Source organism: Gobius niger (assembly GCF_951799975.1).
Source record: "Gobius niger genome assembly, chromosome: 14".
NCBI lineage: Eukaryota > Metazoa > Chordata > Actinopteri > Gobiiformes > Gobiidae > Gobius > Gobius niger.
In genome coordinates this window covers 7,839,946-7,867,617 of record NC_136865.1, presented here as the reverse complement: position 1 = coordinate 7,867,617, position 27,672 = coordinate 7,839,946, and the positions used below count along the sequence as shown (strand labels likewise).

The window sequence follows — 27,672 nt, the reverse complement described above, 5'->3', positions numbered from 1 at the left end:
TTTATTATTAGTCTATGATTAGTCTATGATTAGTCTATGATTAGTCTATGATAATTTATTATTAGTCTATGATTAGTCTATGATAGTTTATTATTAGTCTATGATTAGTCTATGATAGTTTATTATTAGTCTATGATTAGTCTATGATTAGTCTATGATAGTTTATTATTAGTCTTTGATTAGTCTATGATTAGTCTATTATAGTCTATGATAGTCTATAATAGTCTATGATTAGTCTATGATTAGTCTATGATTAGTCTATGATTAGTCTATGATAGTTTATTATTAGTCTATGATTAGTCTATGATAGTTTATTATTAGTCTATGATTAGTCTATGATTAGTCTATGATAGTTTATTATTAGTCTGATTAGTCTATGATTAGTCTATAATAGTCTATGATAGTCTATAATAGACTATGATTAGTCTATAATAGTCTATGATTAGTCTATAATAGACTATGATTAGTCTATAATAGTCTATGATTAGTCTATAATAGTCTATGATAGTCTATAATAGTCTATGATAGTCTGTGATTAGTCTATGATAGTCTGTGATTAGTCTATGATTAGTCTATAATTAGTCTATAATAGTCTATGATGGTCTATGATGGTCTATGATGGTCTATAATAGTCTATGATGGTCTATAATAGTCTATGATGGTCTATGATGGTCTATGATGGTCTATAATAGTCTATAATAGTCTATAATAGTCTATGATGGTCTATAATAGTCTATGATGGTCTATGATGGTCTATGATGGTCTATAATAGTCTATGATGGTCTATGACAGTCTATGATAGTCTATGATTAGTCTATAATAGTCTATAATAGTTAATAATAGCCTAATCACCAAAGCACTGCAGCCAACAGGAACCCTGTGGATGTAAACAGTTAATTGTGCTCAAGTTAGTGGAGTTGGCAGACACTGGATAGAAAGCAGTTTAAACTCAAGTGTTTTCCAATACTGTGAGTGAGGTTCCTTTCAGGCTTAAATTCTTCCTAGAAGGTCCTAGATGGAGGTGGCATGAGCTCAGGGAGCAGAGGAGTCGGTAAGAAGAGTCACCCATGATCGGAGGTTTTTGAGTTCAAATCTCAGTCAGACTCATCCACTCTGACCAAGGCTAGAGAAGTCACAGTGGACAGAAGCTCAGGACCTGGATGGAGCGTCCCCGGTACTGTCATTATACAAAGAGTTTTTTTTTTTTTTTGCAATATTAATATGACCACAAACACTCAATCTTACAGTGTGCACAGGCTAGATCTGAACCCACTTAGTCCGGGCGGCAGTGACCATGAAACTTAAACCACTCAGCCACTGACTGTCACTGTCATAAGTTACACTTCACTCAATGCATGTTCACAATTTATTTTGCTCAGATTAATGAGAAATAAAGCCATACAGAGCAGAGCAATCGGCATAAAGTGGTCTGTCCAATTGCACAGTGAAGGTTCTGGGTTTAAAGCTCATGTGTGACCTGACTGTACTGGTTCAAATCTGGCTAGCAGATTACGTATGGCAGTGGTTAGCATCTTAGCAGTATGATATTTTATACAGATAACACCCTTTTGTGCAGAGCAAAGCACCTGAGCCAGGATGTGAACCTACAACCTCCAGATGTGGCTCATAAGTGCTTAAAGGAGTTTTTTTTATTTCATTTTACTTACACGCTCAGCCTTTTATTCCTGCACATTTTCCGAAGAAAAAAAAAACACCTTCTGCAATAGATATATAAATAGCTGGGTGTTTATTTTACTACACAACTTCTATTTGTTCTTCCAGTTCATGAAACTATACAAAGTACATTTGGAGACAGACGACAGAACAGCCACATCTTATCGCTTAATTCAACTTTGTGTTCAAAAAAAGTTACATTAGTTTTAACAAGTCAATATGCTAAAGCCCCGCGTCCTAAACTTCTAAAAGCTGCTTCGGACAAATACAGAATAATTCAATGAGCGTCGTATAAAAAAAAAGCCTTTCAATGCAGATATAATAAATTCACTACACGTTAAAAATCACCAGGAGTGGCACAAAAATGAATAAAATGTACAAAAGTCCGTGGACAGTGGGAGGTGGGCGGAGTGTTTCAGGCGAACATGTCGCCGTCCTCCTCCTCCGGGTCGTTGTCCGAGTCGAAATATTTGACCTCCTTTTTGGCGCGGCCCGAACCCCGAGAGAAGTTCATCAAACTCATACTGTTGCTGTGGAGACTGTCGTCGGCGCCGCCGCCGCCGCCGCCACCACCGTCGTCGTCGTCGTCATCATCATCGTCGGACGGCGCTTTCTGAGGTTTCTGTGGGATAGAGACGAAGCTGTGAGTCCGAGAGTCTGTGAAGACGTTCAGGGCGAGACGCTGCAGGCGAATAGAGGAGGAAATGATCCATTTAGAGTTTTGGAATTTAACCTTTTGCTAAATATGAGAAGAAGAAAAAAAGTTTCTGTAATTTTATGTTTTCAGATAAAAGTATGGCTTCAGAAGTGTAGTTTGCATATTTTTGATTATAAATAGTCAGGTTTTGTTTTATTTTGTGACATTTACACCTTATTTAGCCTTAATAAATGTTTAATTAACACTTAATTCATCATGAACAACTCATTAGTCAAGTTTGACACTTAATAAATCCACTTTACAAAAGTTAATGCCTCACTCACTATGAACAGTTCTTCACATACTTGACGTATTCATTGTTAAGTAGTTATTAAGAGTTATTCACACTTAACTTATGAATAGTGCTAAAAGTGCTAACTCATCATTTATTAAGGCTAAATAAGATGTAGTTAATATAAAGTGTTACCAAGATGGGTTCAGGGGGGATGTCTGAAACCTACTTTGTTTTTTTAATAAGCTTGATTTGGGGTTCAAATCTCAATACATTTGGAAGCAAACGTGTCAGTTTCTGTGAATGGATCGGTGTGGAGAAACAGCTGCCGATGTTGTGGTGGTGTAAGAATGGACAAAATGTCATAAAATAAACATTGTAAAAGGGGGGAGTTTGGTTTATTTCTTCCAAATCTACATTTCCACCTGCCGCGTCTCGCCTTAACAAACCCAAAGCAACAGGATAGAGCAGGAACCGCTGATTATGGCTCCCATATTTTTTTTTGTGTTTTTGTTTTTTATCAAAATGCTTTAGACCCAAGCGGAGAGCACAGGAATCAAAAGTTAATGAGAAGAGCGACACAGGAAGGACACTGATGTAGCAAACCTATCACACACCTCTGGAGAAAGTATTCGCAAACACAGGAGCAAAAACGACACAACCACAAACGTTTGATATTAGTGTGGGGGGGTTCGGCTGGTTCAAATACGGGTTTATCTTACGGGACAAAATTTGGGAAAACACTTGGGAATGAGGAACTTCTTCATAAAGGTCAACTTCATGATTTGGCGATAATGGTTTGCAGAAAAAGGCACGAGGATAAGGTTGCGTTCACGTGACAAGAATTCTCCAAAATGTAGATGTTTTTTATTAATGGTTACTATCTCTAATAATGCATTTTAGTGTGTTCAACTAAAAAGAACATGTCACGTGAACGCAGCCTGAACAGTAGTAAGAGCACAGCTTGTTTATCAGCTTCTACAAAAACAGGAGCTAGAGGAATAAGGAAAAAAACACTGCCGACTCTAGGACACCGTCACTCCGGGGCTTACCAATGTTACTTTGAGTCTTTAGGTTTGCCTTTCTGTACAGGGAAAACACCAAAACGTGTTATGACAGGAAGTGTTGGCATCATTTACAGTCAGAAAAGTATTCACACCCCATTTATCCATGTAGCTATGCAGGATTTGGTTGATTTCAAATATTTTTTTCTCATTTATTTTTTGACATAACTTTTGAAATATCTCCCTTCCTTTAACAGAGGTGTGAATACTTTGAGTGCGTGAAACAGATACTGACTCTTCCCGGAGGTTTGGCCGCCTTCTTCATGGGGCTGTACTCGTCTTCGGACCCGGAGCCCTTTCGCTTCTTCCCTCGGCCTTTGCCTCCTGAAAAAAACACAAACCGCAAAATGTCCATTACCTGTGTACTTCATCTCAACCAATTTTAGTGGAAATTCCGAAGAAAATGGACTGGTTTAAGTGATCCACAGTGCCATATATGCATGATTGTAAAAGATAAACATAAATGGCGCATATATAGCACTCTCATCACATCTCCCAGCTTTGAGATGGCTCTGAGATAGACTGACCACACGAGCCGGAGTTGTGAGAGTTACCTTTCAGTGCGGCGCTGGTCTTCTTGGAGCCTGTGTCGGAGTCTGAGTCCCAGATGGACTTGTCTGGTTTCTTAGCCTTAGGTGCTGGTGTCTTCCTGGGTTTAGGAGGAGCGTCTGACGCCTTCTTAGCTGCTGCAAAACAAATGGAAACGTTCACTCAGGTTTTTAAATGGGATTGTGTGGCTTTAGTCTGCCCTCTAGTGGTCAAACTGTAAAGTGTACTAAAAAAAATAGAGAAACGCGTTACCTTTTTTTGGCGGCGATTTGTCAAATATAGAACTGGAGGAGTAAGTGGAGAAGACCGGCCTGTGGTCGTCGTCGCTGTCCGACCGAGAGCCGTCTGCCAAACCAGACGAGGGGTTAAAGAAGCCTTTGATAGAGTGAGATAAAGGTGTGTTTAATGGGGCCGTCCTCACCGCTGTCGTTGCTCTTGTCAGAGAAGGCCGACTTCGAGGAGAAGATGCTGCTGGGCTCTTTCTTCTTAGCTGGGGGTGCCGGCCTGTAACACATGACAGTCGCGGTCAGGCAGAGGAGGAAACTGTAAGACTGCCTTTAATACTTATTTAAAAAATGAGGGGAAAAGCAAAATTGGACTTTTGAACATGAAATTGTGGAAGGTTTCAACCAAAACTGCAGCTGAGTATGTGCATGCGTCTTACTTGGGCTTTGGCGCCGGCGTGGAGAAGGAATCGTCGTCGTCGAAGTCTTCGTCGTCGTCGTTGTTGTAGCTGTCTTTGGGCTGCGAGGAGGAGGTGAAATCGTCTTTGTACGAGCGCACCGGGGACGACGCCATGTTGTCGTTGTCGTCTCCGTTCTCCTCTTCCTCCTCGGCCTCCTCCTCTGAGAAGTCGAACGTGTACTTGGGCTTGGACGCTGTGGGGGGAGAGAAAAGCGCTTTATTGCAGCTGAGAGTCGGCGCCTGGTTGCTCAGGGTTGCATCAGCTCGCGCTCGGCTAATCGCAAAAAAAAAACATGATGCTCCGTCACTCGTCTGCCATTAGCAAAGATTAGATTTAAACGAGAAAGACGGAAGGAGACGAGCTTTGATGAAGAGGACGTTTGGGCACAAGTGAGATCTAAACTCGTCTTTATTAACTAAATAAGACAGAATCAAACATTTCATGGTTTTCATTTTTCACAAAACAGTATCATCGACCAAACATCTGAGTCTAGCACAGATTTTTACTTCCATCTCCAATCCACACACATTTGATACGGTCATATTTAAGATCAAAATAATGTAGATTGTTTCTTTACTTGTTGTCATGTAACATACTGTACCAAAGGGGCAGGAGTGAGGCCCTCATTTACATTTCTGGCAGCTCTAAAGATTGTTGAGCACATTATCAGAGATGGTACTTTCTACTGCAGCTTTAATAATACTTCAAAGTGCTCTTAAAGACACCTGGCTGAACGTCTGACCGCGTTGACCCTCCGCACCGTCATATATGGTCCGATATCTCCGGGACTGAAAGGAGTGGCAACAAGTTTGTACCGATTTTATATATTTTATGTTGTAGATTCTTGCTTCTAACTTCAGAACCATGAGAGACAGAGACTTGACTTTTTTGTTTTGTTTTGGAATCTACTGATTTTTGACAAGCTCCCTCTGAAGAACCTATTGAACTTGAATGTCTTGAATAAAGGTTGTTGTTGGATCTTCAGCCTGGGAGGGACGGCCTGCTGTGATTTTGTATAGATCTATGAGTTGGTTTGTCTCAAAATACAATTGGACGTCAGTGCAGTAAAGTCGAAGTGCTCCTAAGGTGTTATTACGCCTCAAAATATAGTTCCCCTTTTATCCACTTAGAAAATCCACATGTTTCATTTTGTGTAACTAGACTTGAATCGTGTAAGTACTCACCTAACCGAGTTTAAAAAGGGAAAACGCGGGGCCAGCCCTGTTTGGCCCCATAAAGGAGAGGATTAGAGGCTAAATACTAACGCAGAAAGCACAAAAATCAGACAGGTACGCATCAACTCGTCTAAGCTAAAGTAAGAACATATCTCAGTAAGGAAAAACGGAGGCCTGTTCCTTTAAGGTTAACCACATCCCTGGCCCTGACCCTAGTCTTGAAATCTCACGTTTTCACAGCAGACCGTCCCTCCAGAGCCGACGAGCTAGAATAAATCAGCCCGATTCCCCTCACACAGCTCCCCCTGAAGCCACAGTTCAACACCGACAGGTTTAGAAACATCATAGAGTTTTCAACTTTTCTTCATTGAATTTCAACTTCCCTTGCAGCAGAACAATACTCCATAACTGATGAATAGTTTGGTAGATGAACGCGTGTGTTTGCCCATGCCCCCCCGCCCCCCCCCCCCTAAAGCACCCCCCATACCTGACAGCCTCTGGGACTCTCTCTCGCGGGGGATGACCGGCTCGCTCTCCTCCCGTTCGGAGTCGGACTGGGACTCGGCGTCGGACCACGGGTTCCTCTTCTTCACCTTCTTGTTGGCGGGGCCTTTGGGTGCTGCCGGTTTCCTCACGCGGGGGGGTCCTGCATGCGCGCACACACACAGTCGCATTAACAGTCTGACAGCGCGAGGACAGGAGCGATCAATAATGCATCAAAGAGAGATTCTGCCTCAGCATCGGGGAGCAGCTACGCTTCTACAGCAAAGACCCGGCGCCGTGTCAGCTCTGGGAGTTTGTGTTAATATTTAAAAGCCTTCTATTATACATTGGAAGGATTTGTGTCATGTTTTATAACTTTAAAATACAGTCATGAAAACAGGGTGAAGAGGGCTTGCACTGGAGTGAAGTGGATTTAATTGGGCTTAAGACAATCGTGACACACAGGCGAAACACTGACCCGGCTCTTTCTTCTCCTTCTTCACTCGCGGGGCCTTTGGTTTGGCGGCGGGAGCGTCACCGCCTCCTCCCTCTATGGCCAGGCCGTCTTCATCCAACTCAAGCTTCACGGCCACGTCCGCATCGCCCTGCAGGACAGAGACATGGTCAGAAATCGCTTCATCCCAAATAACGATAACCTGACGACACGACAATAATGAGATAATCTGAAAATAACCCACGATGTATCACTCTTTGAAAAGAAACATATGCTTTAACATTGTTACTTTATAAACAAAGACGTGCTCCATAGCGTTAGTGAAGCACATGACTAAATGATACCGAACGTACTGAAAATGGCATCAGTTCATTGACATTTAAACGCACATGAAACCAAAGCCCCGTTTCCTAAATTAATACATTAACCCCCAAAATCACTCAACAACTCGGGACCCTTTTCTGTCAAATATAATAAGCATTTCTAACAACATACTGTGTATTGCCTGTGTGACTGTTTGGGCCGAGTGCTGCCCTCTACTGCTTGTATTCTTCACCGTTATTGGCCTCTATGGCAGGGGTAGGAAAGTTTGTGTCATGGAGGGCCGATTTTCTTCAATGCCAAAACACCAAGGGCCGAAACTCACTATTGTAGCTCAAAGTAAGGCACCTTTTTTTCTACAAATATAAGTTTTGCACATAATATATGACCTAATCGGGTGTTTTGCTGGGAAATGTGAAAATATTGACAGTATTTTCCACATTTTAGAGTCCTTTTCACATATTTGGTCTCTGATTTATGAATAAATGTTTCTTCAAAATTCTCTTGGGGGCCAAAGGTTTTATGCTGGAGGGCCTGACTTTGCCCACCCCTGCTCTACGGACAGTGAAGGCAGTGGAGCCCTGCAGCCTCATTAATATGCGGGACGACACTCATACATATTTCATCATCAAACGCATCGATATCGGAATAAAGAGTATCGCATCGAGTCGCAAAATATCACGATACATCGCAAAATCGATACATTGCCACGCCCTATTCTAAATTCAAAATCAAATTGGATACAACAAACAACTTTCCAGGGGGGAAAAAAACGCACCTTCTTCTTCTTGCCGAGCCCCTTCTTGGCGCCCTGCTCCTTGAGGGCCTGCGTGGGCGGGTCTATCCTGCGGCCGAATGGCGAGGGCATGGTCTCCTCCAGGTTCATCTTCTTCACTTTGGGCTTGCCCACTTTGCCCTTCACCAGCTTGATGCCTCGCCCCGCGCTCTGCTCCTCCCGCTCCATGGTCTCCACGTTCTGATGGGTCACACCGGGATTTGTAACTTACAAGTCTGCATCTTAAAAGGTTACGATTCATCAAAGTGCCCAAAACAAATGAAGTAGAAATGACGTGTGTTCAGGAGTAAGATGCTGATACTGAGCTACTCGTTTGGCTGTTGAGGGGAGAGAAACATGAAGTGAAGATGCTGAAACGTCGGCATTAAAGGGAAAATGAAACTTAAAAACTGGGTATTCAGAGTCAGCGCTACAGCAACAGTCCCAGCACAAATGATGCTAACAACTATTGGTTTGATTCATTTGTTTATTTGACAGGAACCTTGCACATAACGTGACATTTCCTGGATAGTATGTATATGAGTTAAGGGGGAGAGACATTCAGCAAATTGTCGGAGCTGGGAGTCAGTTCAGCCTGAAGGTAATGGTGCAGCGGCGTTAAATGACATTTCTTTAAACGTAGCAGTGTTGGCCATTAAGCTATTTTTCATCCAGGGTTGCTGGGCAGATGTTTAATAATCATCCTAGAAAGTAAGACAGGCACAGACAGGTGACAGACAGGTGACAGACACAACATGAGGTTGTGAAGTACATAAAACATGATGACAGGACAGGAACAATGATTGAGAGCAGTGAAATGAGCCTAAAGTTGTCATGCAAGCTCTTTTAACAAACTTTGACTTTCAATTTTCAAATGTTGTATTGTAAGTTCATCAGTGCAGAAATGTTACAAATAGAAAGGAAATGATTAGCGTCAGGTCACTATAGGAAAACAGCTGTCATTCAAAGTAGGATTGTCAAAAGAATCGATTCCTTGATACTGAATTGATACTAAAAGTGGTATCGAAGCTAGATATTCATTTGAGCAGGTATTGATACTTTCTGTGTTTCTTCCGGGCTGCGCAGAGAGCTGCCCCTCCTCCTACTGCTCACTCCCAGAGCGCAGCAGGAAGGAAACTGACTAAGCCCAAAGTCAATCTGGAGTTAAAAGTGCTCACTTAAACCCTGTACACAATTCTAAAACTTAACAGTAATCAGATCCTGTCAAAGTATAGGATCTGATCACTGGTGCTGCACCAGGTCAAAAAGAGCAGGCATTTTTATAGACGCTTTAGAATTAGTGAGTGTTGCTAATGTTAGCGTAGCACCCATTAGTTTCTATGGCTTTGCTTAGCCTAGCGGCATCCATTTGTTTACATGAATCAGCTAGCATTGGATATTAACAAAGTTAAATGATCCCAATGTCAACTGTGGAGAAAGCTACATGTTTCCTATAAGACTAATGAATATATACAGAGGAAGTTTGATCAGCATTGCAGAATACTCAATACTGGCCTTTAAAGTTTCCTAGAGCAAAAATAGTATATATTTTAAAAGAGGATTTTTTTCTGCATCGGTATCGAGTTTAATTTTCAGTATCGAAATCGAGTTTGAATGAGTGTTGTCACAATACTACAATTTCAAAGAGATCAGAGACATTCTGAAGTATTTGGTTTACCACCGTCACTTACATTGAGCTCTTCAACAAACACTGCCAGGTCGCCCTTCCACAGATCCTCTGGAGTCTTCTTCTGTAGTTCATGCAGCTCTCCTTTCTGCACAAAACATCAATGAAGGCCCAGTAGCATCACATTCATCTGCTTTCCAGGGGATTGAGGACGATATTGTGGAAGTAAAACAGCTTTATCTGGGCCCTACCTTCTGGTCCCGCTGTTTGAGCAGCTCGTCCACTTTCTCTTTGGTCAGACACCACAGCGGCATGTTGAGGATGTAGTTGAAGTTTGGCCCCGACGATGATCCTGAGTCTATGGAGCTGTCGCTGTCATTGCCGTCGTCGTCGTCCTCCTCGAGGGACTGTGGAGAGAGGGCAGAGCTTACAGTGGATCAGCACATAACCGGCTAAACATGTACAACACCAAGGGCATTAACGATTCTCATAAAAGCCGTAGCACTGTACCTTTTCCTGTGCCTTGACCCAAGCGGCCACTGGGTCCGACTCGTAGCCTTTCGACACAAGCATGCGGATCAGTTCCCTCTTTGTTTTGTTTTCTGTGGAGAGAAAGAAAGCATGTTCAAAATGCAGACCAGACCAGGAACATTTCTTGATGAGTCAAGGGAAGGAAATAGGAAATGGAGCTATGATGAGCTCTTCCTTAGTAAAGCGCAGCCTCACCGATGGAGATCTTGCCCTCGATCTTCTCCAGGACGAAACGCGCCTGGTTGGACAGTTTGGCCGCCTCAGACCCCAGACTCCCGAGCTGCCAGTCCTTCCTCAGTTTGTAGTAATGCAGGCGCAGCTCGAAGAACTCCTTCAGGATTTCGTTGACCGAGTCGTACCGCTTTAGACAGCCCATGTGGTCAAACAGCACCTAATGTGAGAAATAAAGCTAGTTACGTTTTTGTTTGGATACTTAGGTTCTCTTTTATCTTGTCCGTACCATTGAGTTGCAGGTGAGGGACGACTGGAGCTTGAAGACTTTGTGGAGTCCGGCCGCCTCAGCCTGGGCCAGTTTTTCCTCCGTCATGCGGACCAGAAACTTGACCGTGGTGTCCGTGTGGTACTCTTTATAGTCTGTAATGAGAGCAGGCGTTTTGTCTGTGCCCTGCAGCATGGGCTCCAGCACTCCCTCCTTATATGCCTGAAGAGGGAATAAAGAAACCAAAATCAGTAAGAATTCTATACTAAAAAGGTCAGTGTGAGGCAGAGTTGAAGCGGAATCATGATTTTTCCAGTCTTAGTCACCCTCAAGTTCTCGACTGACTGAGTCAAGTCTGAGTCCAAGTCCAAGTTATAAATGTACAAGTCCTTGACATTATCAATAAAGTCAGTTTTCAAGTAATGTCACCATCATCCAAAACCAAGTTCAAGTCACAAGTCCAGCACATTTAAGAGTCTAGCTAATATGGAACAATTCTGATTTAACGAACTCTGAACTTAAAGCCGTCATTTAAAAGCATGTTTAGAAAGGGTTGTTTTTAAGGCGAGCGCCGCAGGTGAATAGGGAAAAAAATGGAATCTATAGATAAGCATCGTTTAATTTTTTTCTCCAACAACAATTAAAACTAAGATGTTATGGCAGAAAACTAGCTAAAAATCTCAACGTTGACACCTGCGTAAAAAAGCTATGTTTTCTGCAGCAGTGTCTCGCTTTAAAAGCATCTATTCAGGGGACAGAGCTAAATTAGTGAAAGTTCAAGTCATTGCCCCTAAGAAATTCACAAGTCCGAGTAGTATTGTTTATTTGGAGTCCTGAAAGTGATTTGTGAGTCACAAGTCTGAGTCCGGGAGTTGAAGAGAGTCTTTACCTGTGTCCATGTGCGGACGGGCAGCTCCGTGATCTCGATGGTGTTTTTGTCGATGACGGACACCTCACCGCTGAGCAAGTACTGGTTCTGGCCCAGCTCGTGGAGGATGCCTTTGAAACCTTTGTAACTGGGGAGCTGTTGGAAAAAGCACAAACAATGTTGAATTGAAACTGAATATGTTCAATCCTTTGAGTCATACAGTGTTGACAGGGCTTAACCCGGTCGCCCACGGCACTGGAGTGTATGAAAAGTTGGCAGCACACGCACCATAGGCAGCGGGTCCTGGTGGTTGAGCATCCTGTTGATGTTGTTGACGATCTCCCGCGGGCTGTAGTTGGGGATCCTGCAGGCCCAGCCGGTGCCGATGCCGTCCGCTCCGTTCACCAGCACCATGGGGATGATGGGGATGTACCACTCTGGCTCCACCTTCTGGTTGTCGTCGAACAGGAACTTGAGCAGGTTGGAGTCCACGGCCGGGAAGAGCAGCTTAGTCAGAGGACTGGGGGACAAGAGACTCGTAAATAAAAAGGACTCGATGTGTTTTTCAACTCCAGTGAACTCCTCTCCATGCCCTGGCAGCTTTACCTGAGCATGGTGAAGATGTAACGGGGACTGGCAGCGTCTTTGCCGCCGTTGATGCGCGTACCGAACTGACCCAGAGGCTGCAGGATGTTGATGTTGTTACTGCCCACGAAGTTCTGCGCCAAGTTCACAATGGTCATCATGAGAGCTTGCTGCGGACGAGAGGGAACTGAACATTACTCGCGGTCGAGGCAATGCATCGAGAATGCGTCGAGGTCAAAATAAACACTAAACCGAGGAAAACACTTTGTAATCTGTTCATTTGGGATCTTAAGGCGAGACACTGCAGATGAATAGGGGAAAAAAAAATGTAGAGATATCACTTTGAAACTTTTGCTGAACATTACAGATATAAATATGAGAAAAAAATGTATTGCATTTTTTCTGTCATTTTATGTTTTCACATAAAAATAAGGCATTTTGAGCATTAAAATGGCCAAAATTGCCTATACTTTGGGCAACGAAATCAAAATAATGAATTGAGCCAGATTAAAATGTATGGTTTAATTTTATTGACATATTAGTAACTAAGATTTTTTCAGAGGGGATTTTGGATATTTTGTTTAGTTTCTCAACAATCATCAGTGAAAAAATTACTAAAATCTCAAATTCCGCCTGTTTTTTTGGTTTCAAAGCTTAATAAATCAGGCTAGGAATTAGATATTAAAAAATCCGTCTGAAAAAACCTTCAAAATATTATTAAGTCCAAGTTTGGAGTCTGTGGGAGCTGCTATAAGGGCTCACCCGCTGTCCGAGTGCGGCCTTCTCTCATTCAGAGAAAACCAGCCCTGAAGTTTTGTAGCGAGTGCGCATGCTCGGCCCGTTCTTTGACTCTTCCGCTCCAGGCGTCTCGTAGGAGGAAAAATACCATATTTGGGTGAAATCGTCATCACGGGGCCCCTTAGCAGGACACGTGGATGTAAAATCTGTCAATATTTATGAATGAATACCCGCGGGAAAGACAGCCTTTCTACGCGGCGCAGCAGCTACTTCCGGGTTGCCCCCACCTCGCAGGCGGAAAAACATCATAAAATAAACATCATGCGGGGTGAGTTTTGTCATTTTTATTCTCTGACATGAAAACTAAGATGTAAAGGGAGGAAAATAGATAAAAAATCTCCACTTCGACCACTGCGTGAAAAAATCAATACTTTCACCTGCCGTGTCTCGCCTTAAAAGAGATACCTATATTTTTTCAATATACAATTTCACGGCCACACTCTTGTCATCCTGCACAGGCGATACCGTACCTCTCCGTGATGGTAGGCGGACATCTCGGCCACTGAACCAGCCAGCTGCGCCACTTTGACCTCCCTCTTGTCGTTCCTTTTGAAACAGGTGAACATGACTTTCCTCTGGCCTGGCTTCAAACCTACAACACCACACGGGCAGCACAGTGTGAGGCGAGTTATATACACGACCATTTAGGAAAAAAGGGAGATTGGAAATGCAAACAGACCGTCGACCAGCGAAGGAATGGACCTTTCGTTGTCCGAATTGGAGAACAGAATCAGCTCTTTGTTGATGAAGTCGTTGTAGGACAGGTGCTTGGTTTGGGTGCCGTACAGGTATTTCTACAAAGATGAAGATAAATCACAAATCACAATCTTGTACAGAGGCTGCAGTCGACATCGGTGATCCTGGGCGTTCTCACCTCTGGCAGCCCGTGCATCCTCCTCTGCCGTCTGTCCTCCATGAAGTTGGTGAGCCACTCTTTTCGGTCGTCCGTCTTCTTCTTACTGAAAGCCTAAAGCCGTGTGGATACATATGAGTATTTAACATAGCCCAAACAATACTGCGTCCAGATCAATCCTCACCAGTGTGATGGCGGCGTCGTCCTCAGCTCCATTGTATTTGAACGAGATGCGGTGTCTCTCCATGTCGGCGAAGTACTCCTTGGCCTCTTTGCTTGTACTTGTGCCCAAACCTATGATGACAAGAGAGGACTGTTGAATTCTAGTGACTTTATCTGCAATAGATACAGGCGGCATCTCTGGACTCGCCCATATATGGACATGTTTGAAAACAGTTAAGGGGAAAACAATTTGGAGAAAAATCTAAACTTTCTCTAATTCTCAAAAACTACTTTAACAAATGATGAATTATGAATATAGTTTTCTACTAAATAAAGATACAAAGACATGGAGCGGAGCAATGTGGTTCAACAGCCCATAAATACATAAACAATGGAGAATGCTAACATGATGCTTCAAGTTAGTATCGTGCTAATGCTAACTGCTACTATGACTGCCGTTTTTTCGCTTCTACTGAACAATCTGCTGTGAATAAGCATCCATATGGACCTGACTTTATTTGTATGTGATGAATAAGTTCATATTCCACCAGAAAATGGCTAAAAAGAGTGAAATATTGTGTTTACCCAAAGATTCTGTTTTCCCCTTTGGCGAGGCCACGCCCCCTTATGGTATCTATGTTGTTTGTGTGTGTGTTGCCAATGCTCACACCTTTGTAGTACTTTACATGCCAGGTTTTGAAGTTTTCCGTCTGTTTCTTCCACTCGTCAAACTCTGGAATGCTGTAGAAGGGCAGCTCCTGCTTATTCTTTGTCGCCTAGGAAATACGCGAAGACATTTAGTATCTGCTGTTGTATTAGTGATGTAGTATTTTTGAAGATGCGTCGCTTACTTTGACGATAGGCGTGATGAACTCCTCCAGGAATGTGTGCTTGAGCAGAGAGGGCCAGTTGTGGTGGAAGAAGTTGATGAGCAGCCCTTTGATGTGAGAGCCGTCCTGGTCCTGGGAAAGCAAAAGGCAGAGCGACAAATGTCAGGACTGTTTTTGAAAATGAATAAAGAGGGGACAAATTGTTGATTAAACGTGAGTGCGGAGGCTCACCTGATCGGTCATGATCATGATCTTGCCGTAGCGCAGAGAGCGGAGAGACTCGGCGTCGTCGTAGCTCTTCTTATACTGGAGACCCACGATTTTGATGATGTTGTTGATCTCAGCATTTTCCATAATCTGAGTGAAGAATTTCTTTATTAGTAGGGAGTGGTGTACTGTTAAACAAAGCCAGAATGGTATCGGAAAAAAAATGTTTAGGTACTACTGGTATCGAAAAATGAAAGTATCGAAAGCAAGTACGGGAAAAACATCTTGTATCTTTAGATCTTAGTTTTGATGCTGTTGGTCCAGGGACAGCATTAAAAGCAAGTGACGGTTGTTTCTGCTCAAATTATTATTATTTTTTGTCCCCATTTTTTATTATTTTTTTTTGCCCAATGTTTGCTACATTTTTCCCAATTGCTTTTTAATTTTTGCTCATTTTTTTTTTTATAACTAACATTTTCCCTATTACCCCCAATTTATTTCTTACATATTCTTTTGCCACAATTTCTTCCAATTTTTCCACAAATTATTCTAAATTTTTCACACATTTTTTGACATTGGAGATGAACCCAATATTGCAAATTTGCAAATCTTCCACATATTATTGCTCTGTTTTCTGGTTCTAGGTGACACATATTTTAGGCATCGGTATCGTATCATTTAAGTACTGGTATCCAAAAAAATGCAACGATACCCAGCCCTACTTATTAGCAACAACAAAGAAATAACCAGACTTTGACTACAAAAAATGACAAAATAAAAAAATGACTTGACTAACTGAACACAGCTTCAGTACAGTATGTGTGCATGTCCTGCCTGTTTGTGCGTGGCCTCTCGGACGTTGAGGATCTTCCCCCTCAGAGGGAACACTCCGTATCGGTCTCGCCCGATTACTCCCAGTCCAGACACCGCCAGGGACTTGGCAGAGTCTCCCTCCGTCAGGATCAGCGTGCAGTCTGACGAATGCTTACCACCTGGGACAGAGAACATGGATACTTTAGGAAAAAAACAACTGAAAAGACATGAGCTAACACCATTATTTACTTGATATGTAAAGTCAAGAGCTAGGGAATTAAAGTGGAAAGTTTGGCATCTCAACACTGACTGAAACTCTAGATATGAAATACCACAATCTTTACAAAAGCCTGAATTTATTTAGCAAGTTCTACACACCGGCGTCGTTGGCGTCGTCCAGTTTGGGGATGCCTTTGATCTTGCTGTGCTTCACTGAGGAACACTTCTTATTCAGCTGCGTCTGGGCTTTGAACTTCACCCAGTTCAGGATGCTCTCCACGATGCCACAGTTAGTCGCCTGCAGGTAGCACACACAGGGGAATCATTCAAAGGAACGTTCTTTTGACAAAAGAACAGTCGCGTTTATACTGAACGCACCCGGTGAACTGTAACGTCTTATTTAAGTCAGAGATTGTTGTATTGGATTGGGTTTGAAATTCTACTTTATAAAACCCTGGCTGCTACAGAATTACTTTTGTTGAATTATTTTTGTTGAATGTTTTTCATTTACAGTTTGTCTTTTTTACTCAGGGCAGTTTCCTTATATAGAATATTTGTAGGAAAGTCTTGTGGTGTTGCTAATTCATAGGTAAATATTCAAACTCCAAGTGTCGGCAGCAGAAGTATTAAAGAGTTGATCAGTTCATCTCTGCTGATGAAGACACATCAATCATGCCAAGTCATATCCAAATTTAATTGATTCATTGCAATATATATTCACACTCAATTCACAATAACGACTGTTATTGTTCTTTGTGTGTTTGCTTTGGAGTTGTATGAAATAATGAATGATTGATACACTCATTGTATGTTTCTAGTGACATGCCACAAAAATAAAAAACTGCAAAAGAAATCCAAATAGATCAATAATAACAAGAGGCGCTTACAGCACGGACAAACTTTTCGGAGAGAAGGCACTTTGATCCAAAGTTCTTCATCTGCAGGGTCATGTTCTCCTTGGTCTGGGAGTCGAAGGTGGGATTCTCAATCAGGCAGTTAACAAACACCCAGATGTGGTTCTTCACCTGAGGGTTTGAACACGACAAATATAATGAAGGATAAATAAATGTAAATCAAGTATAAAAGACACATTCGTACTGAATGACATGGACAGTACCTGGAAGGGCTTGACGGACACCCCTGCCTTGTTCTTCTTCTTCACAACTTCAATAAGTTTGGCTACGATCTGATCCACCACATAGTCGATGTGCCTGCCTCCCTAGAGAGAAAAAAAGTGAGCTTATTTGATTTTTCAAATACTTCATACGTCATTTATAACAAACTGTTACAGTGAGGAGCCGTACCTTGGTGGTGGCAATGCTGTTGACGAAGCTGATCTGCTGAAAACCCTTCTCACTCATGGTCAGACAAACCTCCCACCGCTCGTTCACAGACTCATTCACCACCTTCAGAGACACGCCCGTCTCATCCACCTTGTCTTTCACATAAAGGTCCACGTAGCTGCGGAAACTGGTCACCTGGAACAAAAACACAGGAGGGTTGGCAAATGAGTCGTTTTTTTTTATTGATGCACGACTTAGGTCTATAATTACAATTTCTTTTGTATCACACAAAATCCAGTTCTATATTATATTAAAACTATCACAAAATTTAACAACTTCTCTGCCAGCACCAATTTTCATCTATAGTATCAAGGTGTGCCAATAGTCTCTCTAAAGATCATTAAGTCATAAGATTAATAGAACAAAATTGGCCCCAGTGGACATTATCACTTTATGAGCATTTACAGTCAGATTGTGTTGACTCAGCAGCTGCACTTACAGGTAGCTTTTTGCCATTGAGCGTGACTTTGACGCCTTTGCAGGAGCCGGCGATGTCGTAGGCCCTGCGCGTCAGCAGCGCCACCGTGTCCTTGTCCAGTTTCTCCATCTTGAACTTCGACAGGTCGGGCTGGAAGGTCACGCAGGTGAAGTCCTCCCCGTCAAAGAACTTGATCTTGGGATCTGCGGTCTTGGTCATGTTGTTCTGCCATGTCTGTGAGAAGAGCCACGGGTAAAGAACTATAACTTAGAACGATGCAGTATTCGCCCACTGACCACGGGTCTCCACACAGGAATTTAGATTCCTCTGACTAATTTACGATATTTATGACTAAATAATGAAAAACCACAATCAGTATCTATGGAAGTGACTTGAAACATCAGTTGTTTCGCCAAGAGAATCACATTTGACTGGGCCAAATGTAGAAAAGCCTTTGTAGATGAGTAGAGTGCTACAGATCGCAGACACTTCATCAATAATAGCAACACTCCACTGGAAGATTATTTATGTGCTTTTCAAATTGTCCATTACACAGAATACTGTACATGTTCTTGGTTTACTCTACATCTTGAAGACATACATCAATTGATAGATTTTTTTTATGACAACATTAGAGCTACCAGCACACTTCAAAGAACTCACCTGTATGGCAGCAGCACAAAAATCTTGTGTGTAAAAGGCTTTTTTTTTTAACTGACCAAGACTATTTATTATGCCCAAAGAACCACGGTGCTTTGTGAAAACTATTCCCTCAACTGTACAGATCTTAACCACCATGTGCAACCGTCGTTCACCCAAACCAGACAGTGATGTCATAGACAAACCTACCTTCTACCAGAGCTCATTACAGAACCTACAAAGCAGGAAGCACACTGAGCTTTCTCACACACAGCAGAGGGGCAATGCTGGCACAGGGTCAGACGTCTTAATGGTGTCATGTCGACCTGAAAGTGTGTGTGTGTATGTATGTATGTATGTGTGCATGTGTATGTGTGTGTGTATGTGTGTGTGTGTATGTGTATGTGTATGTGTATGTGTATGTGTATGTGTATGTGTATGTGTGTGTGTGTGTGTGTGTGTGTGTGTGTGTGTGTGTGTGTGTGTGTGCATGTGTATGTGTATGTGTATGTGTGGGGGCGTCACCTGTTTGAAGCTGTGCCTGTATTCCTTGCAGGCCGTTTCCACTGTGAACTTGGTGCTAAATATGTTGCACAGTTTAGCGCCGTATCCGTTTCTTCCGCCTGTGTCAAATCACAACTGACATTAACACATAGAAGCGATAAAAGGAGGCTGCACCTTCCATCACATTGAATGGGAAAAGAACCGCGCTTCTTTCTATATTTGGCAAAGCGCTTGACATCACAGAGGCGGCTGTCATACCTGTGACTTTCTTCTCTTCGTCGTCATAGTTACTGGAGGTGAGGAGGTGTCCGAAGATGAGCGCTGGCACGTACATCTTCTCGTCTTTGTGCTCCACCACGGGGATGCCTTTGCCGTTGTTCCAGATGGTAATGGTGTTGGACTCTCTGTCGGAAAAAGCAGGGCATGTCAGTGTAAACAAAAAATATATTTTACTTTTTAATGCAAAACAGATGAAAAAAAAGGCTGGCATGGGTATAAAATTGGCCTGTAGTGCTCTCTGCAGACAACTGTGGCAATTACACGCAATAAAACAGCTGGAGAAAAGCTTTCACTCTCAGCTAACAGCATGCTGACAAATCAATAGAGCCGTGATGAACACACTTTGAGCTCAGAACTGCTCACTGCATTATTATGATCCATATCATCTATAATGTGACAAAATCCTGGAAATATGGATCAGAGCTTCAGTAGTGGAAGAAGAAATGACTAAAGTGAACTGGATAACTCAAAAACAAATTACGTTTCTACTCATGTTAAAAGGTTAAAAGCGTCTCTGCTTGATACATCTCCTTTAATAAAAGCCTGTAAATGAGATGACAGCTCAGTATATCGCTTTACACAGAAATAATTTATGGTGAAGGGAATTTGAGTACTGAAATGGTAAGAACAAGCTCAGTGAAGCACAGAAGAGGACCACAGCCCCCATACGGTTACTCACCACACCCAGAGGGAGGACAAACAAGAGATTGGTAGATAAAGAATTAGCCACAAAGGGAGGTTCCAGCTAAGAATCCGTTGCTGCATTTACATTGAAGGTATGTACAGGTATGTTTCCTTTTCTGCTACATCGTGTGGCGGAGCGCTCTGGATCATTTGTATGGCGAGTGCCGCAGCAGTGGACATTTGAGCTGAAAGCCTGAAGGACACGCCGCTGTCTGAGAACAAACAGTCTGGAGGTGAACAGCGTGGAAAACAAAGACCCAGTGATGCGCATTTCAGATTTCACCACGAGCAGCCTGCAGCAGTGATCCTCACGTACTTCTAATCTGGAGCAGGGAATCCTTTTAATGATCCGTATCTGTCACACTTCACTTGTTTATTGGAGAAAACAAATGTCACTTACTACTAACTTACAAACTAAAACTAGCTTAATCAAGTTAGACCCTCAAGTTAGTCTCTATCAATGGGAAGTACAAGCTACAGGCTCAAGGAACCTCCACAGTTCTGTCAAGGGATATTTTTAAGCACAGAGCTCTACTCACGGGTCAATGGTGATCTTAATGCCCGACATGTTCTTGTCCCGCTGTTTGTTATCGGCCGCATTAACTGCAATCAGAAAGAAAAGAAAATACATTTAAAAGACTGTATGGTTAAAATGTGAAAATATTTATCAACCGCCCCAATGACCATCACCCATGAAAAAAACTATTTTAGCAAGAAATGTGCCTGTGCACAGAGTCTCTTTGAAAGAAAGACACTGAGCGAAAAACAAACGGTTTGATTTTATACTTTGGGGAAAAGAGAGGGAGTTTTCAGTGTTCCCCAAACAATGGCACCAGGACCCCTGGGAGCGGAGCCCAATCTGTCTTTAAATGTTAGGTTTGAGCTCAAATCCACTGTTGGACTGGACGACTATTGCCATGAGTGGGTGGATTTTATTTCAGCCAAAAAATGCACTTTTAATGACACTAATAAACAAAATGGCAGCATCGGGGGAAAACGTGGCCGCTGCATGTAACAAACACAAATACAGGGTTCTCACCAGGATTTTTCGTAGCGTAGGGGCAGGCTGAAGTACAGGAGTGAGTACTCTAGGGGGGTTCTGGACCCCTCTTAAACTATATTTCGTGCTAATATACTAAATATTTTACTTTGGGGCTTTTGCGTTAAGGTATTTTGGCAGCGATTGGTTAAAACAAGCTATGGTTGATCCAGGCATCCGCAAATATCAAAGTCTGTCGTCTTGGAAAAGAGACTTCCAGAATGATATTGCCAATGTTTTCATCTGGCTTTTACCAGGTTACCCGCACTTGGCAGTATTTGGACAATCCATTAAGATTTCAAAAAACTATAAAAAGGAAATTTATATGAAGTATTCTGGACAGGTAAATAAATACTTGAATACATCCATGTTTCAGCAGAGAGCAATAACATTGTCTCATGTATTTATCGATAGTGCAAAAAGAATTATGACAAAGCAAACAAGCCTGTTGGTATTAACCTATACTTTAAATCAGAACCGGTACGCAACCTTTTTGACTACAATCAAAACAACTCAATAAACAAAAGTTACAGAAAAATAATTACCAATAAGCATTTACGTCAAACAAATAAACTGAAATCTGAGTGTTTTCTGCCCATGTGCCCCTTTCTCCGGAAAATAGAGGATATTTAACCATTGAGTTGCTCAAACAGTGACTCATATCCTGACCCTCTCTGAGCTCTGGGCCCGCCCTGCCGCCCTGGACCCAGGCGGCCCCTGGGTTCAAAATTCAAAACCACTGCTATGAATTTTGAGAGCAAGCAACAAAGCAAGCAGGGTGTTGTTTAATATTATTATTTATTTTTTGCACACACAAACTGCTTGAAAAGAACGTATCATCAGAAAACCTCCTTCAAACTCATAAGCTGTTAAAGCCCACCACAGAAACTAACTTACTTAAGTATTGCAAACACTGCCCGTCAGGAATTAGCATTTTTATTTAATCACGCTGGGCCTTCACTCGCAGACTCATTAGCCAAGTATTGCTTCCATATTTCACTGAATCACTGCAGCGCCGTGTAACAGATAGTCCACATTATTACACTTTATATGAGCAGTAAAAGCTGACGATGCATCTCTGACTCATTCCCATTACAAAAAAGAAGGTGTTTGTGAAGCCGCTGAAAAGATAAGTCAAGACAAACCAATCGACTGCTGTCGTCTCTAACAGAATAAAACACGCTGAGTTACGGTTGGGATGATCTCAGATGACGAATGTTGCTTTGTGTTAAGTGTGCAGATGAGGCTGTCGGGAGCAGATGAGAGACCGCGCAGTGCGCTCACTCACCCAGGATTTCATCGAAGATTTTGTACAAGCCGGGGACATAGGTGACCTCTCTCTGGTTCATTCCGATCTCCTCGTCGAAAACCCACATTTGCTGCGAAAGGAGAAAAAAAACATGGATAATGAGGGTCGGGCATGACTGCTCTGTGACATTGAAAACTGATGCACGTATTGCAAAATTATTGTTATTGCCATTTTAGGCGATACATTAGTCATATAGTGAAGGTCCACAGTAACGTTTCACAACATCACTCAGTTCTTCCATGACTGAGACTTATGCTTTTTTTGTCAACACAGTCTGGAAAAAACACACACTAATTATTATTGTTTTGTTTATTTTAACAAACGTCCGGTTTGAGTTGTGATTTTACTAATTTACCTCCATTATAATGTTTGGGGGGAATAAGGGGGGCTTTTTTTTAACAATTCATTTTTGGGGGGGTTGATAAAGTTTTGCAATTTTATTAAAATTGCTCCATTCAAGACAGTCGCCTCAAGGTTTCTCCTTGTTTTGCAGCCCTAACACCAAAACAAGTTCATTCAGTGGCATGGTTTATATGACACGGTAACACGGGCATCACTTTATTTTACACTACCTTGATACATTGTACTTAACTACATTTAGTACAATGTGTAATACCTATGTAGTACGTACACAATGTAATAACTTGTATTAGTACTTTGTAGGTACATAATATACGAGACCCTTAGGGTTAGGGCTTACGGTTAGGTTTAAGTTCGAATTATGTCTTATGTACCTACAAACTACAAATACATATTATCCCATTGTGTATCTAACCCATAGGTACAAATTATTACACATTGTTACACTGAGCACATTACATTGTACTACATTTAGTTAAGTACAATGTATCAAGGGTATTGTTACCTTAACACTTAATAACTACCCCTTGTTTAGCCTTAATCAATGATGAGTCAACACTTCATTCATCATGAACAATTCATTACTTAAGTGTGATTAACACTTAATAACTTCTTAACAATGAATAAGTGAAGTATGTGAAGTACTATTAGTAGTTATTAAGTGTTATCTTCCTTAACTAATGAACAGTTCATGATGAATTAAGTGTTAATTCATCATTTATTAAGGTGTAGTTATTTTAAAGTGATACCAAATTCAAATAAACGTTATTCCACCCAAAGGTTTTTCCTTTAAGACCTTCTGCCTCCGCCTAACTCTCCCACACATTTGCATGACAGTAAAGTGCTCATGTAAATTGAGAGTGAATAATAGCATCAATAGCCGTCCGCCGCTGGGTCGTCGAAGAGCAATCACACCTTGTCACACCTCACAAATGACCCTCACTAACATCAGTCGTACCCAAGTATTTCACGGCTGGGGAGCAAAGCATTTTGGGCTCGCGCCGGCTCGTACCTGGGTGACGGGTTCCACGCTGCCGATGTACGTGTCCGGACGCAGCAGGATGTGCTCCAGCTGGGTTTTCTTCTGATACACTTTCTCCACGGACAGCTTGCTCGCCTTGTCTTTCTTCTCCATCTTGCCCGTCTCCCCTCTGCCATTGGCTGCTTCCTGTAGAACACGACAAACATTGCACTGAGGAGAGGACTGTCTCAGGAGATGTTGCTTTAGTGAGTGACTCCTGGTACGCCAATGAAACTCGCTGAACACAAACACAAGGCGCGATAAATGAAATAAATGAAAACTAAATATTTTATTATTATTTCCTTCTTTCCCTGAATAATATGTCAAACTAGTTTACTAGACAATCCACCTAATCTTTTGTACCTTTTGCTCTGAGTTTGAGTCACATGACCATGAATTACTAAAGCCAAGGAAAAGTAATTTTAGAACAAATGCGGAAATCTATGTAATAACAATTTCAGTAAAATTGAAATATAAAATCTTAATTCAGTTCATAATGTACACTTTCTATATTAAAAGACAAGAATAACATGCATTTCAGAACATGTTGGTAATAAAGGGCTAAAGAACGAGCTTGGCAGATTATGGAGCAAAGACATTTTGTTTATTGCACAAAAAATTGACAACATAAATTGAGAAAATGAAATAAAGAAATGTTTATCCAGCAGCTTTAGTGATTTAACAATTCGACGTGGTAAAGCAGTGTAGTGCAGTGCGGTATAGTGTCCAAAACCATCGTGAAACTACTGTCATTTGTTCAGAAAAAAGATATATATATATATTTTTTAACTCAAAACGCCCCTAAATGAAATTAGAAATAAACTCCACGCCATAAGTGAGAGATAAGCTCCGTCGGCCCGTGCAGGAACAACGGGATTTAAATGGACAGTGTTTTGGTCTGGTGCTGCGGAGGAATGAATGGGAACGGGACACCCCCGCCGGTGTGTATTCGCTCGTAGTCTGGGACCTTTAACAGGAGGCTAAAGCACAGAGCCGAGTAATGCAAGGTAACAAAGCACCGCAGCAATAAACACACACATCGCTCACGAGAGGCGGTAGTAGTGCTAGAAATGGACCAAAAGTGATAGAATAGTTACCAGCCACGCCAAGCTGCCCGCTGCCCCGTTGGACATCTTCCCTTTGTGATCCCTGTGTGATGGAGCTTTGCAAAAATGTCCAATCCTCCAGCTAAGTAAACCCGAACCCGTGAAGATGCGAAACCTCTCAGATGCCGTAATTCAACAGGGCCGCCCTCTGCCCCATGTTTTTTGTCCTGTTCTGTAAAAGTTAATCCGCGAAGAGGTACCAAAACAACTCGAGAGGAGGGGACTCTTACCCCGGCTATTGTTAAAATCGACGAGCGGCGGCAGAGTCCGGGCCTAAACTTCCAACAAAGATGCTAACCGGGGGCTCGTGCTTGGCTACAAATAAATACTACACAAAACACGCGGTCAAAAGCAACACGGCAAATGCAAATTGAAACGATATTATGTGTGAGAAAAGTCCATGAGAACCGCTCGGTGTGCGGTTTCCCGGGCGTAAAATAGTTTCCTCTGTGAATAAAACACAGTATTGGCTAGCTTTAGCAGCCGCTGTCCGGCTCCGCCATCTGCATGAGAGACGGCGAATCGTCTCGCAGGGAAACTGGCCAATGACGCGGCAGGATTTCCAAAGTACCGGCGCGTTGGCCAATGAGAACGCGTCTTCTGTGTCCGTAGCGTTTCCTCATCGCGAACGCTAGATGGCAGCAAAGACCGCGCCATCAAATATCGGGGTACATTGTACAGATGTCAACTCCTTATAACTGCATAGTAAAGTATCTTCACTTATTGCTGTTTATTTATATTACCGTAAAGTATGTGCGGAGAGAGGGGGCGGAGTTAACTGAATCGAAGCGTTGTGTCGTCCGGGTTTGAAAAATACCTCCAGAAAACACTTATATTTATCACAAAAATGAGCAGTAGAGGTACAATATATCATATAAATGCCTATACTTAACTTTGGAATGGCTAAAATAGCATGATACAGATCCTTTAAGAACAAGCTGTGCCATTATCATGCATTTAGCCGGTTTCGAGAGACAAGGCAACTATTGTAAACAAATATCTTACATTATTTCACACTTTCCTACACAGATTAAGAAATTCTACTTTACTGGACATTTTCTCCAAATACCTTTTGACAGGTCAACATTTATGCTTCAAGTTGCCCCTATGTGTTGGGGAGAATACTTTGTAATTTTGTTAAAGAAAATAGCATACTTGCCTTTAAGTGTGTTTTGCAACATATTCTGTTACTTTGTCTAAATATAGTTCTGTATCCTAAATACTTAAGATACTTTTACGTTGATTTGCATTAGGCTACAATCATGCATAAAAGCGGTGTATGATAAAAACCATGCAGCTAGAATTGCTACACCAGCTGTTATGATTATGAACTTATTTGCTATTAATTAGGAATGTACAAAAAGCACTTTGCAAACAAGCTTTACCCCCAACAACAACAACAAAAACGTGAAATTAGAGTTTTTACAGACTGTTTTCAGAAATAGGGGGCTACATAATGTTTTGAGCTCTTGAGAAGGAGACTGACGCAGATGCAGAAGTGCTCAAACATGTTACTGTGTGATTAAACTCCTGGTACTGGATTTTCATGCAATTTACACATTTTAACATGGTTAAACGATGAGGGGAGAAAACAGTTTGACATCAACATAAGATGAGCATTTAAGGACTCCACAATAAGAAAATATTTTTAATATTCCACGCACAGACATTTAGCCCTTCAATTGTACAGAATCTAGATTACATTTAGCCCATCTCCAGTGGTATCCAAACTGTTGTCACAGAGAGCAAAAGGCACTATACCCAATTTATTTCATCTTTTTGACCCCCCCCCCCCCCCCAAAAAAAAGTGTCAAAATATATATGCTGTACCCCTTTTTGTCGCATATTAACAATTTGTGTTGACCATACACGACATCAACAAATAATACAAAGCAGACTGCACACATCAGGCTCCACAGATTACTAATTTTACAACACATTCTTATTGGGGAAGGGCGACTAGAATGTTAACCTACAAAAAGAAAAAAGTCAGGTATAGGGCCTTTAAGTAGTGGAGGGCAACATGGCGGATCATTACAAGGACAATAAAATGTGGCATATCTGCCCTTCAGAAGTCAATAAATTATGCCTCCAAAAACTGAGATTGTGAATGATCTTTTATTTAGGGACGGCTGGTATCAATGGGCTACGTAGGCTAATAAAGGCAAATAAAAATGAAGGAATTATATATGTAATTTTCAATATTTTATTTCATATCATAAATAATTGCCTAATGTGTACGGAGAACGGAAAACGGACTCGTTTTTATTAGCCCCGCCCTCCCCGCACCTACAAACACACGCAAACATGACAGTGATCGATCGATGGCATTATGGCAGTGCACATGGTCCCGCCTCCAGCATACATACACACATTTGGACTAGTCTGAGATAAGTCTGGGGCTCGGAGCCCATCACAAAGCAGGCGCAGCCGGCTGAGGTCTACACAAAGGCTCTTCTTTAGTCACATTCACTCGCATGCGGTCTTTCACTGTGAAGAAACTTGCACCATTGGTGGAATATACGGATTTCCGTGTTTTTTATTTACGCCTTTTTGCAACAAGACTTATGGCTGGCACAAGATGAAGTGTGTAAGTTGCTGCGAATTTTTTTAGTTTCAAAGAGGCTGCTCGAGTTCAGCAGTAAACTTTTAGCACGACATAAATCGTTTATGCTCTTATTTTATTGTGCTTACGGAAAATGTATTGTAAGGCCTGTCTTTAAATGACGTTATGTATCAGTTTGATACATAAACACGTCCCTTCCTGTGTCTGTATAGTTAACGCTACATGTCTGATGGCCAGAGATCTGGGAATGAGAGGTGTCTATAACATTAGTTCTGTACGTATTTGCGGATATAAATGCTGTTCTTTTTTTTTTTGTCAGACAAGCAGCAATAAATGCAGATCTGATAGTAAAACATGTATACC

General features: G+C 41.9%; 1 protein-coding gene across 1 annotated transcript; it reads right to left on the bottom strand.

The window, feature by feature from the left end:
• Positions 1–1,964: 1,964 nt before the first annotated feature.
• On the bottom strand, positions 1,965–25,263 carry top2b (DNA topoisomerase II beta). The gene is made up of 36 exons (XM_079571361.1): positions 24,735–25,263; positions 23,629–23,784; positions 22,236–22,326; positions 20,448–20,511; positions 19,204–19,349; positions 18,967–19,064; positions 17,824–18,036; positions 17,346–17,519; positions 17,159–17,260; positions 16,929–17,066; positions 16,201–16,339; positions 15,844–16,001; positions 15,034–15,159; positions 14,824–14,934; positions 14,643–14,748; positions 13,995–14,104; positions 13,832–13,924; positions 13,637–13,751; positions 13,428–13,549; positions 12,181–12,329; positions 11,863–12,094; positions 11,596–11,730; positions 10,728–10,928; positions 10,463–10,658; positions 10,247–10,338; positions 9,988–10,143; positions 9,801–9,884; positions 8,113–8,310; positions 7,038–7,164; positions 6,564–6,722; positions 4,881–5,094; positions 4,638–4,720; positions 4,469–4,561; positions 4,222–4,353; positions 3,903–3,991; positions 1,965–2,296 (listed from the first exon to the last, which is right to left on the bottom strand). The coding sequence occupies exons 1-36, from the start codon at positions 24,768–24,770 to the stop codon at positions 2,090–2,092; spliced, it is 4,845 nt and encodes a 1,614-aa protein (XP_079427487.1). The 5' UTR covers positions 24,771–25,263; the 3' UTR covers positions 1,965–2,089.
• Positions 25,264–27,672: the final 2,409 nt, after the last annotated feature.

Excerpts from the sequence above, each read along its gene's own strand:
- top2b (XM_079571361.1), bottom strand. The coding sequence starts at position 24,770 with ATGTCCAACGGGGCAGCGGGCAGCTTGGCGTGGCTG. Across the intron at positions 13,550-13,636 it reads CATTCCTTCGCTGGTCGACG|GTTTGAAGCCAGGCCAGAGG; the intron begins GTCTGTTTGCAT and ends GTGGTGTTGTAG. Across the intron at positions 12,095-12,180 it reads TACATCTTCACCATGCTCAG|TCCTCTGACTAAGCTGCTCT; the intron begins GTAAAGCTGCCA and ends CTTGTCCCCCAG.